Source organism: Pterocles gutturalis, unplaced genomic scaffold (assembly GCF_000699245.1).
Source record: "Pterocles gutturalis isolate BGI_N339 unplaced genomic scaffold, ASM69924v1 scaffold24604, whole genome shotgun sequence".
NCBI lineage: Eukaryota > Metazoa > Chordata > Aves > Pterocliformes > Pteroclidae > Pterocles > Pterocles gutturalis.
In genome coordinates this window covers 407-17,606 of record NW_010136521.1, presented here as the reverse complement: position 1 = coordinate 17,606, position 17,200 = coordinate 407, and the positions used below count along the sequence as shown (strand labels likewise).

Genomic DNA, 17,200 nt, shown 5'->3' with positions numbered 1-17,200 from the left:
AGGCTGGATGAGGCTTTGAGCAACCTGGGCTAGTGGGAGGTGTCCCTGTCCATGGCAGGGGGGTTGGAACTTGATGATCTTTGAGGTCCTTTGCAGCCCAAACCATTCTATGATTCTATGACCGTACAAAATAGTTACCTATAAAGAGAAATGGAGCCTACCAGGTCCCTTTTGCAGTGTGTTCCTAGGCTTCCTGAAGTATATTGTTAATAACATAAGTTTTCATTTTGATTTTTGCTAAGCGTGTATTATGTGCACCTGTGCCAGGCATTGTGTGTGCCTGAATAGCACTCACTTTTGGAATAAAAGCTTGCAAATGCAAGTCTTAAACACTCTGGTCTTGCACTAAATCAAGCAGACTCTCTAGTTCAGAGAGGTACAATTCACAAAGGTACCCACCTTCAAAGATTTCAACTTAGGAACATGAAATTGGGGTCCCTTCTTCACCAGAGTACTTCTGCTTCCTCATCGCCATGTCCCTTTCTCTCTTCAGTCTTCCTCTGAAGTCTCTGGCTTTTTGAATTAGTTACCAGTTCCTATGACACTTAATCCTTCCCCTCTTCCACGTGTTTTCTACCTCCTGTTGTTTCACAGCTTGCCTGGACAACCTTTCTGTGCTTCTCTGTGTCTCTTCCCAAGCTGAAACACCCCCTCTTGGGTGGCACAATGAAGTTCCTAGTGCTTTTACTCTGTACACTGCAGTGCAGGAGCTTGTCTCCTCATTAGGATGAGTGCTGGCAAACTGCAGTTGCAACCCAGCAGCTCTCCCAGGTCCCAGTACAGTGCTGGCAGGTGCCTGGCTGCTGCCAGCTGCTACTCCCCACCTCTGCTCCTGCTCCCTTATTGCTGCATCTTTTACACCCTCCTGTGGCAGCCTTTTAGCCAGTCTTTCCTCTGTCCTGTAGCTCCAAGCCCTTTTTCTCTTCCACCACCATGCACCCTCCCCTCAAGAGGGGCATCTAACCCAGGAGTCCCCATTGCCAGCCTGGGTGTCTGAGCTGGCACACATGACAGCAGCCCGTCCATCGTGCACCACGAGCAGTTCAGCAAGGCAGGCCACACAAACCTGTTCACCAGCCAGCACAGTGATGTGCAAGAACAGTCCCTCTAGACTAACAAATTTCAGTTCCCAGTGCTTTGAAGTCCATTTCATCTCATATTGTGCTGCGGCATGCGCTCACAACTCTCGACAGCACTTACACCCTTAGCATACGGGTATCGGACCACAGCCCAGGCTATAAAACGGAGCGCAGGACCAGGCAAAAACCTCTCGACAGCACTTACACCCTTAGCATACAGGTATCAGACCACAGCCCAGGCTATAAAACTGAGCGCAGGACCAGGCAAAAAACCCTGGCTGTGTTCCTGCTGCTTTCTCTGAATGCCCTGCACTGCTGAGCTGGACACCTTTCACCACTGTTCAACAGCAAGCACCAGAGGATGCCCATACTGTGGGGGGGGGAATTGCATCTGGACATTAGTCAAGCAAAGGTGTGGTAAGCTAATGAAGATGACTGTGAGTGTTTTTCATTTCCCACCTCTAACACTCCTGTAATTGGATACTTTCCTCTTTAGTTGAGAGACATACTGAAAAACAACAAACATAGATAACCTTTTTTGCTCCTCTGACTTTTTTTGCTTATTTCCCTGTCCTCTCTGGTGGCATTGTGGGCACCAGTTTAACATGAAGTATGACTGTCTTATAACCCTAGCAGTGATTTTTAAATGCGCTGTGTGCACCTTTTCATAATTTTTCAGTTGCCCATCTCTCCTATGTGAGTCCAGCCGTGTCGCTCTCAGTACTCTGGGGTGCACAGTTGAACGGGGGGTGCCAGGGGACACACAAGGTAGGCTACAAAGCCCATTCCCCATTGCAGCTTTCCATATAGATCAGTTCCTAGGTGAATCATAAAACCAATGGAGAAGTGACTAGCACTAAATAAGGGGAAGGTACAACGAAGTCACATTAACTATTGAGTGCCCAATGACTGAAAACTGAGAAATGCAGGAATAAAGAAGTAGCAGCTGTCAGGTTAAATTTTGTGAGAGAAAAGATATACCGAAACTGCATAAACTGCAACATCGAATTGCAGTTGTATTTAAAAACATCTTACAGCAAAAGCTCTAATTTTCTTCTCAAAAAGACCTTTTCAACTATACAAGGTTCTTACAGTTTCTCCTTACCTGAAGAAAAAAATTTGCACCCCTAAACATTTAAGCAGGTTGCTCGACTGCTAAAGCTCTAGCTTTTGTCTCCTTCAGGAAACACTGTAATTATGTTAGCTCATTGTGTGCTAAGGTTACACCTACCCCCTGGTGTAGCTCTGCTGCAAAGCCATAAAACTTTCAACACTATCATTTCAGCAAATTGTTTTTCAAGGCAGCTGTACAAAATGTTGTTCTTCCTTTTTTTTTTTTTTTTTTTTTTTTAATCCCCAGACCTTCCGGCTCCCTGGAACTCCTTTACTTCTGTAACAAGGGGGTTTGAGAGTCTAATTATCCACCATAGAAACTTTACTGTTTGTAACTCTGGAGCCATGATTTGGCAGAGGGAGCAGCTGCACAAAGCTCTGCTCAGAAATACCTCTCACAACTGCTATATCTACAGGTAAGGTGAGGTGTTAAGCTACTTCAGGAACTGCTGAGGGCCCCAGAGTCAACCACTTCAAAATGATTTTCTAATAGGAAGACAGCAAAAGTCTCTTAGGTATCTTCTTGCAAAACTTCAGTAACTCTTGCTTACATCCTGAAGCTGCTTGACCATGCTAGTTCCCAAGCTCTCACCTCTGGCCTGGCAAAATTCCAGCATTAGACAGGGGAGGGCAGAAAGAACATCAGGTATATGGCCCCCAAAAATGCGGAACAGCTGGGAATGGGAGCAGGGCAGAAGCCTTGCTGGGGCTGCCTTGAATCCAATAGACCAGAAATTTAAGTATCTACCCAGGAGTTTTGTTTTCAGGTCTTTACAACCTTAATTCAAAGATGGGTCTCAGCTACTAAGTGAAGAAGATAAAATGAATACTTAGTGAGAAAGAAATTAAGTGCTGATTACAAAGAACAGTGACAAAGGAAGAATAAAATAACTACTCAAGGACTACTAGGCATCTTTTTCCAGAAGAAATGTGGAATTAATTGGTCTTACAATGGATGTAACCAGAGTAATCTGCATGATTTGTAAACCTGGAGGTTACTTCACCTCCTGCATGAGTTTGCTAGAAGTAGGATTTGTTTGGTTTTTTGGTTTTTTTTTTGTTTGTTTTTTTTTTTTAAACGAACTATCTATATGTTATTCCCCTGATTCCTTTTGTATTTACCTGTTGACCTGTTGGTGTACAGATCCTTGATACCTTTGTTCCATTACAGCTTGTCTGGTTGTGGCTGTTACGAAAGTCTACGCTCCAGAAGGAAACCAAGCCCTCTACCAACCATGCAATTTTCACACGAAAGTTCAGGTTAGTTCTTTGATGGGCCAGATACCTTTACACACCCTCTGGGGATGGAAAAAAGCAGCTCCACAGGCATAAGATACATAATTTCAACTTGGTGTTTTTAATACCAGTTAGAAATGGTTCTTAATAACACAGACATCTTTACTCAATGATTCACTTTGCCTTAATTACGTAGTCACAAGCTGTCATGATTCCATCCAGCATTAGTGCATATGGTCTTCTTATACTGGATTATTATTTCTGCAAAAGAGAACTAACTGCAGGAATACATTTTTACACCATCCCCACTGCTTTCTTACTTTAGCTGACTAGCAAGTCCCATGTTACGAAAAAGAAGCAGATTTCTGATGCTGAAAGACATCATGGTCATGCCTCTTCACTTCTTCCAGCTGGATCATTGGGAATTTTACTTGTTTTTCAAACCATTTGGCTACAGTGAGAAGCTGCTTCTCCTGGAATGATCGCCCAATGAACTGAAGCCCAACTGGCAAGCCTCTCTCTGAAAGAGCTGCAGGAACATTTATGGCTGGCAGCCCTGAAAGAAAAAAAGATACATATGCAAAGACTTACTATTAAACAAATCCAGTTGGAGTAATTTTTGTAATAATTCTAAGAGAACCAGAAAAAAAAATTATGCAGAGGATAAAGACTAGTTAACATAATTTGAGTCAATGAACTAAGGATACTGTTAGGTGATCAGAAGAATGAATTAGAATTATTTAAGGAGTCAGCATCCTCTGAAATATAATCAACTCACCTTAGAAGGAGATTTCAGTCTCTGGAACTTGAATGGATTCATCTTAATCTGCAGCCTGCACTCAGCTCCAAGGTGACCCACTTTAAAAATCTAGTCTTACATTTCAAAGCTTTTAATAAACAAACTATCCTTATACCTGGTTATCTTGATTCTAAAGAAGATGCTAAAGAGCTGAAATGCATGGGCATTAAAAATTACTAGGCAGAGGAGAACAGCTGAATTCCTGTCCCTACTCACCAGCCATGTTTGCAGCCTGTGTTAAGATGTCGTCTTGTGTGCTGCGGGTTCTGTTGTCTTCTTTGATGAATTCCATATACGGTACTGCATCACTCAGAGTGGTAGGAGTGAGTAAAATATCAACACCACTCCCAAAAACCTTCACAAAGTCATTGGCAATGAGACGTCTGACTTTCTGTGCCTTGATAAAGTAATTCTCATAGTTCCTAGAAAGAAATATGGACGTGAGGGCCTGACACTTTAATTCCAAAAATACAGAACTTAATTTCTTAGTTACTGTAGAAAAGACAAGCCCAGAATTCCTTTTGGTTACAAGACTAACACTAGTACTTGAGTTTTTGATATACCAGAAGCATAGTCATCAAACACGGTGTTTATGTTCTCATAGCAATGAAGCTGTCAGAGAAGGAAGAGATGAGGGCATACTGCTGAAGAAAGGTGAAGGGAAAACAAAACCCTAGTTTACAATAATTAACTAAAAAAAAACCAAAACAAAACCAATACTTTTATGTCCATTCTGAGACTAAACTGTGTGCTGAACTTCACTGCAGGGCAGAACAACAAAGCCTAGAAACATTTTATCAGTATTGTTTATACTGAACCAAGCAGGCTTGGACAACAGGCATTAATCATGTAGGACTCAATCCAGCAAGATGCATGTGAACAAGTCCCATCATCAACGGAGGACTCCAAATGGACTTAAACCTCTGTATGTGTTTGTAGTATACTTCTCTGTAGAATACTACTATGATTCTATGATATTTTTTTTCCCTAGCCTTTTTTTCTCACGCAAACATGTGGTCTATGCATTTCTAAACTGTATTTACCCAATTCTGAAGCAGAAACAAATTAGTCAGCTTTATGTCTATTGTTCCTTTTAACTTCCTATGCAGAACTGGTAAATGTGGAATCCTTAAATTCAGAGAAGTTCAGTTTCAAAAGTAAGTGCGACCTAAAACCACAGCTATGAAAAAAAAAGGGAGGGGGGTATGAACAACTGCTACAAGCTAGAGTGTTTGTAGATAAAACAATTGAAACTGCCCAAAATCCACTTTGTTATAGTACTCTAAAGATTTAACTTTCTGAAAAACTGCAATGAAAATTGTTATAATCAATAACAGGCAGCAGATTCAAGTTAAGAAATTTCATCATGGGAATTAGCCCTTTTTCTACAATCATTTCTGAAATCATCCTAGCTGTCAACTTCAAAAAGTCCCCAAGTGCCACATCTACACATCTTTTAAATACCTCCAATGACTCCACCACTTCCCTGGGCAGCCTGTTCCAACGCTTGACAACCCTTTTCGTGAATAAATTTTTCCTAATATCCCATCTAAACCTCCCCTGGCACAACTTGAGGTTGTTTCCTCTTCTCCTACCGCTTGTTACTTGTGAGAAGAGACCAACACCCACCTCGCTACAACCTCCTTTCAGGTAGTTTTAGAGAGTGATAAGGTCTCTTCTCAGCCTCCTTTTCTCCAGACTTAACAACCCCAGCTCCCTCAGCCGCTCCTCACAAAACTTGTGCTCTAGACCCTTCACCAGCTTTGTTGCCCTTCGTTGGACACACTCCAGCACCTCAATGTCTTTCTTGTAGTGAGGGGCCCAAAACTGAACACAGTATTCAGCAGCCTCCCCAGTGCCGAGTACAGGGGGATGATTTCCCTAGTCCTGCTGGCCACACTATTTCCAGTACAAGCCGGCATGCTGTTCGCCTTCTTGGCCACCCAAGCATACTGTTGTCCTGTATTCAGCCGGCTGTTGACCAACGCCCCCAGATCATTTTCCACCAGACAGCTTTCCAGCCACTCTCCCCCAAGCCTGTAGCATTGCAGGGGGTTGTTGTGACCCAAATGCAGGACCCAGCACTTGGCTTTATTGAACCTCATACAATTGGTCTTGGCCCATCAATGCAGATCCCTCTGCAGAGCCTTTCTAGCCGCAAGCAGATCACCACTCCAACCCAGGTTGGTGTCATCTGCAAACTTAGTGAGGGTGCACTCGATCCCCTTGTTCAGATAATTGATAAAGATATTAAACAGAACTTCCTGAACAATCACCTAGTTATTTTACAGATTTCAAAAGCAAGATAAAAATAATCTGTAAAATGCAACACTTGCAGGAGAGACATATTTTTTCTCTACTATTTATGCTAAGAATACTTTCCAAAACTTGGGTTCTGTTCTTTAAAAGTAATTTACGGTGGACAGGAGCAGGACTCTCCTGCTCAATCTTGATCCAAGTGAATTGTATATTGCTTCATAGAAGGATGATCTACATGAATTTTAATGCAGCCTTAGGAAAGCTGATGTGGACAGTTGTAACAAGAAGGAGTACACTTATCAGGAATATCAGCATTCGATAAAAGCTGGTTGTTACATACTGACTGACAACATTCCCATCTCTGAGAGCAACTAGAAGTCACATCTGATGAATATTCTTGCTGACAGAGCTCTTTCTGTAGTGCACTTGCTTTGAGAATGATTACATGACTAATATTTCTGTTAGTATCTGTACCAATTAAGATGGAGAAAACCAGCACTTTTACTAACACAAATTAGGACTGTTGGATAAGGACTGTAAACTAAGAAAAAAAAGTCACATTGATCCATGTACCAGCTTCTCTACATGAGCTGGATAACACCCTGTCTTCTCTGAAGATGTAAATTCACTACCTTTGCCAGTGCCTCCCTTTCCATGTATACTTGGGCAAAGAGCTATAGTTAATTTAATTGCTGTATCTTCTGGCTTTCACTATAAGACCTCACTAAAATGTACCAGCAGTTTTTCCATGCAGTTTTAATGAGATTAACAGCTATAGAACTTTTAACACTATGACCCTAATGGCTTCAATATGATTTCAATGTCACACTGTAGGACAAATTTTTGCTTAATTTAACTAATGGGTGCAACTAATACTCCAGCAGGGGAAAAAAAATAAAAATTGCTAAGTTGTTTTACTTATTTAGTTCAGGAGACTTGCTGGTAAGACTAAGAGAAAACTTTTTCATTCCTTATTAACAGTTCACTAGGTATTATATAGTTAAAGCAATAATAATAATAATGCAAGTAGCTACTAGCGTACAGATGAATTTTTTTCATGTCATGATGAACAATTAATCACCATTTGCTTAAAAAATTGTTATTTTGGCAAATCTGAGTTTCAAGATTTTCTGCTTACTGTTTCAAGAGGAAATAGTTTCCTGATAGAATTCTTCCTCTTACAACATCATTAAAGCCTTCTCTTCGTGTTGCAGCATACATACTTTCTGTGGACTTGTTCATGTCAGAACGGTGTCCTGAAAAGAAAAAGCAATTTGGAAATTAATATTTTTTGTAATCCTTGAGATTTAACAACATAAGGTAATGTTACATATAGTAATACAATAGGCAACTGTTTGCTGCACTCTGGCATGCTACTATTCTGGAAAAACAACAAAGCATATTCCTGTTTTATTCCAGAAATTTTAAACAGATTTTAAGCCCAGACACCCACATGTGAAAGACACCCACAGAAGTGAAATATATTAAAATATATATTTATTTACTCATCTTTATTTGGCCAGTGTCTTTATTCCATCTTGGAGAAATAACACCAAACATTCAACCATTAAAAGCATGTCTATTAAAACTAATATCTTTAAATACCATCCAGAAATGTTTCTATTGTCTGAGAACAAAGTTACGGCCTTACCATATTCCAGTCCATCAAATCTGGCCATATTTGATGCCACTTCTGCTGTGCACAGCACATGATAGCAGACAATTGAGTAACGAGTGTGTGGCAGACTCACTTCAGTTACTTTAGCACCTGCATTCTTAAAGAGGTCAGCAGCCTTTGACCAGAGAGATAGAATTTCACTAGAAAGTCCTGGTGCATGATATTCCTTAGAGAAAAAAAAAGGAGCATTGATTTTACATACCAGTTTACTTTAATGGCAACCAAAATGCAAATACTTCTTGTTGAAAATACATTGAAACTATTACCTCACCACTATATGATTTAAAGTACTTATTAAAGCTTCTTTCATCTACTAAGTATTATACAATGAAGCAGTATTAAATTAACAGGATTTAGTCTTCTTAATATTATGTTCATCTCAGTAGGATCAATCCACACCTTGCAGACTGTGGAACTTCATCAGTTTCTTCTGAAAGAGAAATTGCCTAGTTATCCACTTGTTTTGTCTATTCATGAAGACTATACTGCACCACTCTGCAGTTCATGTGTAGAAACTCTTCAGGTTTAAATCCCAACACTAGGGCTGCCATGAGTAGGAAAGATCAAAAGAATTATGGCCACAACATATCAGCAGCAACTGGCATGCCCCAGTGAAACAAATGTAACAACCTACCAAAGAAAAACTACAATCAAGGGGTTGGGAGAAGACCTAGACAGCTCTTAAACAGTAAAGTAGCTTAAGTTAAACATATTATATGGAAATTCTCTATTTTTGAATACACTTGCTTTAGTTCTAACCCACAATATCAGGGTCGTAACACTGTCTGATTTTTGAGTACCTATGACTCTCGTTTAATACATGCATGTATATCTTTAGGATAATCTGTAGCAGTAGAAAACAACTGTCCAAAGGATATGAATAATTAAGCAATACCACTATTTTAGCTTTATCAAAATCTAAACAGTATGCAGATAATTAATTTTCTAGGCATACAATTTTTTGCATTTCACAGATCTTGAATAAATGGTTAGTGGACATCTCTGTTTACCAAACTAAATATTTTAGTACACCTGTTCTAACACAGGCTCAAATACTGAGAATCAAACAAATAAATGTTATTCACATTGTCTCTTGAAAGTAGGGTCTTTACCAAGTTAAACACAGGCTGAAATCCCAAATGTTGTGCTGAAATTGCAAGTACCCTTATAGTCACAAACATGATTGAACTGCATACATCCAAAGACAGATTACAGTTGTTTTTCAATCTCTGTTAGAGCTCTGTGAATTACAGGTCCTTGTGCCTCTCAACTGTCTTTAAAATTCTGCTTCATATTAACACAGTGTCATTTAGACAAGTATCTCAAAGCACTGGACAAACCAGTACTAACCTCACTGTATGAGAGGGCACCAAGAGCAACCTGTTTGAGGTTATACAGGTGACTGGTGAAAGAGCGACAGACAGAACCAAGAATGGAAGTTTCCCATTTCCCTTGGAACTTCCTGACAGTGCTTCCCACAACAATGACACATATTTTAGATGAAGCATTAGCATTTGCTCACTCCAAATCACCTGCAAAGGCAACAGAGCACATACTGCTCTTTTCCAGGAGCTGCTCATACAGTCTTCACTGTTTCAAATCATGAGACACAGCAAGGTGGTGTGCAAGAGAAGTAATTTTCTGTAAGGTGTCCTATTTGCTGTTCCTGTCCACAATTGTTGACATGATTTAAATGTTACCTTTGGAATTCCTATTGAGAGCTTGCTGACATCCGTCAAATTGGGTAGTTCAAATGGCTTAAAGTTGTCCTGAATTGTGGTAGAGTCTTTAGGATCATGTCCAGCAAGCGAACCTGTAATACAACGTGAGTTATGAAGAACAGAAAAATGTATATTGGGCAACCAGAATTCAATTTGTTTTGAGACAATGCTGTAAACAAAGATACATTGTATACAAAGGCATATGAAGCAGTAATACCTAACACAACGGCTGCGTCATCCACACATCTGGTTAGGATTCCTGGCACATCCATGGAGTTCACTAGAGGAATGAGACCATGGCGAGAGATCAGTCCATATGTTGGCTTTAAACCTACTACACCACAGTGAGCAGCAGGGTTTCTGGTAGATCCTCCTGTGTCTGACCCTAAAGCTCTATGGTTTCAAAAGGATTGTTATTAGTAAAATAATTCAGAACATTTCAAAATAATAAGTGTATGGCTTTAAGATGCATGGATTTAAAAACATTTGAATTCTTCCAGATTAGAATTCATAATCACAAAGCCTAAATTTCAGTCTCCTCCCTGTATCTCCTATTTTTTTAATCTGTTCTCTTATTTTTCTTAGGGCCTCTGAATTAGTTGTCATGAGAGCCCAGTTCTCCCCACAAAGCAGAAGTAAATAGGCAGAATTTAGACCACCTGAATATGACCCTAAATCTCTACTTCTGCCTTCTCTGTTGGTCTGTTCCAGTTCTGCAGACTCCAAAAGATATGTCTCACATGAGGCAGTGTACAATTTTCAGACACTGATACCTTATTTATTCAGTAGCCAGTACACTATGAAGCAGCATTTTCCAGTATACAAATCAACAGCAACACAGTATGCTTTTTGCTCCTAATAATAGGGCATACTTTTCAAAGACTAGGATATTTTTCCCATTTCCAAACCTACAAAGCATAGCATCAAAAATTCTAGTTTAGAATAGCTTAGGTGCATTTTAGAATACAGTTGGTTTTGTTTTTTTTTTTACTTCCTTTTTTTTTATTCTTTCACAGGCAAAACCTTATTCTTTCTAAACTGAAATTTTTATTTCAAAAATTGTAATGGAATTGGAAATTCATATTGAAATGAAACGAGCTCTTCTCTTGTTTTTAATAATTTTAACTCAGGCACTATCTAAAAAATGAAACAGCTTTCATCCAAATCTTTGTCAAAAATAAATTAAACTTCACTAAGAGCTATAATTTTTATTGAAGTGGGTATGTGACTTTTCCCATAGGCATCTGTTCCTGAGATGGCTGAACCAATTCTACTTCACTGAAGTGGAATATTTTCAAAGCTTTTGTGTTGATATAAAACATCCCCATTTTTGTAGCATTTCTGTACATCCAAATCTCAAATTGAAAAGACAAAGACTGGCAGCATTCCTGATGCTTGAAGGAAACAAATAGAGTGGATATACAATAGGTTATAGGCAATAAAATAGCTGGATGAAAAATCTCCCTGATCTGCCAAAGTGCTGAGCACTGCAGAACAGGAGTTCAGCATGTCCAGCAACATAAGAGAAGGTGCCAGACCCTATCAGGATCAGGCCATTTTGGCTCAGGACAAGGACCAGCAGTCCTTGGGAATGGCTGCACTGAGTTCAGTTTCAACAGTATTAAAATGTTGAGTAGACTGCATCCTAGCAAAGGGCTATAAGATGAAGAGAGCTGTAATTAAAAAAATAATAAATTGGGTTTTGTATATAAAAACATATTTTTTTAAAAAGCCGTAAACAACATTAACAAAAATATTTTAACAATAAAATAAGAAGTTTATAATATAGTCTATGGGTAAACAAGTACACAGTAACTAAAGAGCATTCTTAAACACCTTCCAGTAAAGACCACAACTGAAATAATCTTCTATAAATATAGCTCTAAAAACTGTACAAAACAAAAGGTGTAAAGTTTTAACGATCACATGTCTTTTAACAGTTGGATGGGGCAGACAGTATAGACAACTGATTTCTTAAATAGTGTGTTGCTATTCTATGAAGATAATAATTGTTGTAAAAAAATTTCCAGATTATTTAAATTCCTTTTAAAAAATAACAAACACCAAAAAACTTTTTAAAACAGACAGGTTTGTAAGTATCTGTGTAGTGAGTATCCGTGTATCCTTTCGTTAAGTCAGGGATTTGAAGGCTTTTAGATCACAAATCTCATGTATTATTACATAACTCTGCTATAAAAACAACGTAGGGGAAGAAAGATTATTATACTGTTACAAATTAAGGGATCTCCTCATTTGCTGAATCACATTTTCAGCATGTATTTCTGTAATGCACTTACTAAGGAAGAGGATGTGTCACAAATCCCATGTTAATTTTAAGAGAGCGGGTGGAAATAACAATAAAACTGTTGTTCCATTACTGCCATTATAATTTTATTTCACGCAGTGCAAAGCGGTCATACCAGTATGCTGAATACCACTCAAAATGAATAAGCCTAAATTTGCCTACATGGCAAATGCCTGCCTCCAGAGAGGTTCTCCTTCCCCTCTACTCTGCCCTGGTGAGACCGCATCTGGAATATTGTGTCCAGTTCTGGGCCCCTCAGTTCAAGAGGGACAGGGAACTGCTGGAGAGAGTCCAGCGCAGAGCCACAAAGATGATGAAGGGAATGGAGCATCTCCCTTTATGAGGAAAGGCTGAGGGAGCTGGGTCTCTTTAGCTTGGAAAAGAGGAGACTGAGGGGTGACCTAATCAATGTTTATAAATACGTAAAGGGCCAGGCTCTTCTCTGTGACACCCAGTGATAGGACAAGGGGCAATGGGTTCAAGCTGGAACACAGGAGGTTCCACTTGAATATGAGAAAAAACTTCTTCATGGTGAGGGTGACAGAGCACTGGAACAGGCTGCCCAGAGAGGTTGTGGAGTCTCCTTCTCTGGAGACATTCAAAGCCCACCTGGATGCGTTCCTGTGTGATCTGATCTAGGTGTTCCTGCTCCGGCAGGGGGATTGGACTAGATGATCTTTCGAGGTCCCTTCCAATCTCTAACATTCTGTGATTCATTCTGGCTTCATGATATGCCACAAATAAACTAGGGATGCTGAAATAAATTCTTGCCAATGCAAATAACCCTCCCATTTCAAACTAGATCATGATAAAACTATAATATTAAAACCTTGCAATATATTTTGAGACACTTAATAAAAAACAATTTTAAAAAGCCTCTTACGCAAAACACGTAAAAGATGACACAGCAGCCGCACTGCCTCCTGAGCTCCCTCCCGTTATTACCCAGTTAGACTCTTCGTCCTCAGAATGGGATTTTGGGACAGATTTTTTCTTGTATTGTCTTGAATAACTCCAGGGATTTCTGACTGGTCCAAATACCCCATCCGTACTCCCAGATCTAAGATAGTCAGACACAACAAACACAGACAGAAGTGACAGATGACACTACATTCACCAAGATTTTTTTCTTTACCCAATTCCTTGTCCTTCATCCTAGCAAATTCCATTTCAACACAAGAAGACTGGCATACCTAAATCCTCATGCAGTCAACTTCAACAATGTTACACAGAACTGTAAAGTTAATAGATCTTCATCCCTTTCTGACACAGAACCTGAACTTGTACCTCCTTCTAACTTCTGCTGACACAACTGAAAAGAACATAATCACAAAAGCATAAAACTGATTTAAACTACATAACAGTAAAGCTGCACGTCTGCTTCAAAACAAATGTCTTCTGGTTTCCTAACCCTGAATTTGGAAAAGGCTAAAGAAGATGACCACAGTCTTGTGGAAAACCATGCTGCCAGAGGGGCTGAAAAAGCCCTGCAATAGCAGGAACAAACACTTCTCTGTAAATAACACACTATTACTCTGTAGCCCTTGACTGACGCCACAGTTCGGTTGTTCAGAGCCTAGACTGTCTTCTCAGAAACTGGTTTCAGTCAGCCTGTGGTCACCTAAGTGCAAGCTGCCACCACAAGTGGGCCCACGGGGAGGGCACAAGTTCCTCCTTCCTTGCAACCTCCACCACATGTTCCCCCTGGCTCCAGGGTGCCAGTGGCATTAGCCAAATCATCAGAGTGGGCAGTTGACACAGCAGTTGAAAACTAACCTTATTGAGACATCATTACTTTTGAGCTGGCTCAGCTCCCTGATCAAGCTCATGGTGCAGCCGTGCTGCTACTGGCATGAGAGACCACACAAACACACAGATGAGAGGCCATGGGTGGGACAAGCCTTTTTAAGAGAATCCTGTGCTTTAATGAGCTTAGACCAGTTGTAACATTGCATAATCAGGTTTTTTCCATGCTTTCTCCCTGCTCTTCTTCTGAAGAGTGTCTCTTTGACACAGAAATGACTTTATCAAACAACACAGTCAAAGTATTTCCACTCCATCCATGTGAATTCCCAATCAAACCTCTGTCTCTGGTTTAGGTAAAATAAAAACAAAACCAGAACACAACACTTATTGTTTCTCATAGGTAACTGAGGTCCCAGACATTCCTATCCAGACCCAGCAGCTGTGGTGACAGAGACTCCTGATCCTAACGGCCCAGTGCTGTTCCCTGCTATAGCTTGGCTGCCTTCACCTATTTGCTGGAGAATCAATCTGCAAAATAATTTTCCAACATGCTCCTGACAAAAAGTCACTAACATTAGCTTGGACAATTTAAACTGTTGCTCCAGATTAGCCTGTTTGCAGCAAATCAGGGAGTACTCATACGATTTACTCCAGTGGCTGACTGACAGAAGCAGTGACTGCCACCAGGGACATCATAATAATCAGCTAAGGGGAAAAACCACCCAGTAAGGAGAGAGAAAAAGGCAGCAATTAACTGGTGTTGTAACCAATTCTACTAACGCACTACTGGATCTGGAAGAAGTCTACTTGTCCTTGGCCTTCTGCAACGGCTGTACCACCAAACACAGCTGTAGTCAAACACTGTTCATAAACCTCAGCATTTCTATCACTTACACAACAGTATAAATGCTCAGGGAGAAATACACCCTCTTCAGGGGTAAATATTCATTATTTTCTAACTTCACAAAAAGAGGAGTTAAGGATTACAGGTAGATTGGAACAGATGGTGTGTACTCTATTTACTGTGCAATCACACATTAAAAATAATAAACATCACTCACCCCATGGCAAATTCATCTAGGTTTGTTTTTCCTAAAAGCACAGCTCCTTGATCCAGTAATTTCTGAACTACTGTAGCATTGTAAGGAGAAATATAACCTGAAAACAATCAGAACAATTAAGACAGTGATTGGTGAGATACAGCTGATTTTTAGAAGGAGCTTCTCTGAACACTTTGAAGTTGTCATTATTTGTGCATAAGAATTGCCAGTTCACAGTGCCAAAATTTTGCTTCAAGATAACATGACTAATTTCCAAAATTTACCAAAAGTAAACCAGATGCCATATTGTTTGCAACGCCTTTTTTTCCTCCACAACTTACAAACAAGTAATTCTGGATTATGCATTTCTAGAGCATGGAGCTAAGACTCCACACAAACAAGTTACCACAAGGGTAGCAAATTACTGCATTCAGCCAATTTGCAAGAACTGTCTAAAATTAGAAGAAATGAGAAACAGCTCTTTACAGATGAGTGCTAAGCTATCTTGAATTATCTCCTATTACCATATGAGATAAAGGAGCATATGGTTAACCATGAGCTGAAATATTAACTGGCTATCCTGTGATCAAACATGTGTGCCCTTGACCACTCAGACCTTACATAAACTAGGATGAGGCCCACAACACTTAAATGAGATCCTATGTAGTAACCCAAACCAATCCCTTTATATCGACAGTGGTTTCTTCACCCCCATCCTCAACGGAAATAACAAGGACAACAGCACTCCTAAATACTCTCAGTCATGATTTTGCAATAAATCACAATGGGTCTGAGAATATGCTTTAAGGAAAAGCACCTCAGGTAATATAACACTTTTTTAAATGGCAAAGTCATATTTTGTTTCTTCTGCCATTAAAAAAACCCATAATCCACTTTGGGTTCTGCTAATTTACTTGAGTATCTTCTACAAAACTTTTCAGTTTTACTTTGTGCAGAGCAAAACAGATATAAGAAATGTTTTCTACCTTCGCTTTTACTATGAAAACATTCTAACAACTTGAAAATGTTCATGGTATGTTAATAGACACAATGAACCTAGGAAATTTTAAAAAAATTTTAAAAGCCTTATAGAACATGTCTGTATATCAACAATATAGAGAAAAGAAGTGTTAGTTCCTACAGCCATACAAAAAACTACTTAAGTCAAAAATTATCAGTAGAATAAAAATTAAAATAAAAAAAAGTCTTTGAATTTTGCTATACAGAACAGCAGCAAACAGTACTGACTGCTTTCCTGTAGACCTAAAAGTAACGCGAAGCAAAATGTGAACTCTAGAACAATTATATTTTAGTATATAGGTTACAACAAACATTATGGATACGCGCTTTTAACAACACACAAATTAAGAAGATAATGTGCTTACACATGAAAAACACACATCTGTAATACCAGAAATTAGATAAACATATCTTCTCAAATTACTTCAGCTCATTTTTCAAAAATATTTCATTTCTGGATGACTCCACTCCATAATCCCTCTAAAGAGAAGAGTAAGAGCTCTGAAATGAGACCTGATTTTACTTTAAAAGGTCTACTGTACCTTTTAGCATGTTTGACGCACATGTTGTCTCAATGCCAGCTGTATTAAAGTTGTCTTTTACTGCAATAGGAATTCCATCTAAAACACCCAGCTGCCGACCTGCATTAGGTATTATTGCAAAGACAACAGCGATTAACACAAAGAGTGCTATATGTATAGTCTTCTCATCATTACAATTTATTTTACATGTCCCTTTGGGTGTTTATTGGAAACAAGAATGCTACATCCACTTAGCATTTGACAATTGTCAGTTACATTTTCAAGAACCATCTTCCATTCTAACTCCAGCATCGAGCATTCGGCCCAGACCAGACTTGACCCTGCAGAGCACAGCTCTGAAAATGTGTCTAAGCCTGCAAGAAAGGCAGCTGCTTTCACATAGGTTAGCTATCCCGAAGGAGTGCTTACCTCTTCAAATGTGACCCTTACGGCTTATTTCAGCCATAGGTGCTGCCTAAATCTACTCCATCCCTAGGCTGGGATCCATAAATTCTGCCTACCTGATATGCACAGTAGATTTGATCTAATCAAATCACTGAAGGAGAGAAAGTCTTCCCTATGTGATCGATTATCCACCACTCAGCAAAAAAAATAATTTAAAATTACTATGTCAGGAAGTAAAACACCCTGGCTGGCAATTTTCTTAAGCTGTCAGAGAACAG

General features: G+C 39.4%; 1 protein-coding gene across 1 annotated transcript; it reads right to left on the bottom strand.

Moving 5' to 3' along the window:
- Nucleotides 1-3,494: 3,494 nt before the first annotated feature.
- QRSL1 (glutaminyl-tRNA synthase (glutamine-hydrolyzing)-like 1) lies at nt 3,495-16,633 on the bottom strand. The gene is made up of 9 exons (XM_010082345.1): nt 16,539-16,633; nt 14,998-15,094; nt 13,074-13,250; nt 10,103-10,278; nt 9,865-9,977; nt 8,138-8,330; nt 7,625-7,742; nt 4,444-4,649; nt 3,495-3,984 (listed from the first exon to the last, which is right to left on the bottom strand). Exons 1-9 carry the CDS (start codon nt 16,546-16,548, stop codon nt 3,773-3,775), a joined length of 1,302 nt encoding a protein of 433 aa, XP_010080647.1. The 5' UTR covers nt 16,549-16,633; the 3' UTR covers nt 3,495-3,772.
- Between the last annotated feature and the right edge of the window lie 567 nt (nt 16,634-17,200).

Excerpts from the sequence above, each read along its gene's own strand:
- QRSL1 (XM_010082345.1), bottom strand. Across the intron at positions 10,279-13,073 it reads TCATCTTTTACGTGTTTTGC|AGCTTTAGGGTCAGACACAG; the intron begins GTAAGAGGCTTT and ends TTGAAACCATAG. Across the intron at positions 7,743-8,137 it reads ATTTGATGGACTGGAATATG|GACACCGTTCTGACATGAAC; the intron begins GTAAGGCCGTAA and ends TTTTCTTTTCAG.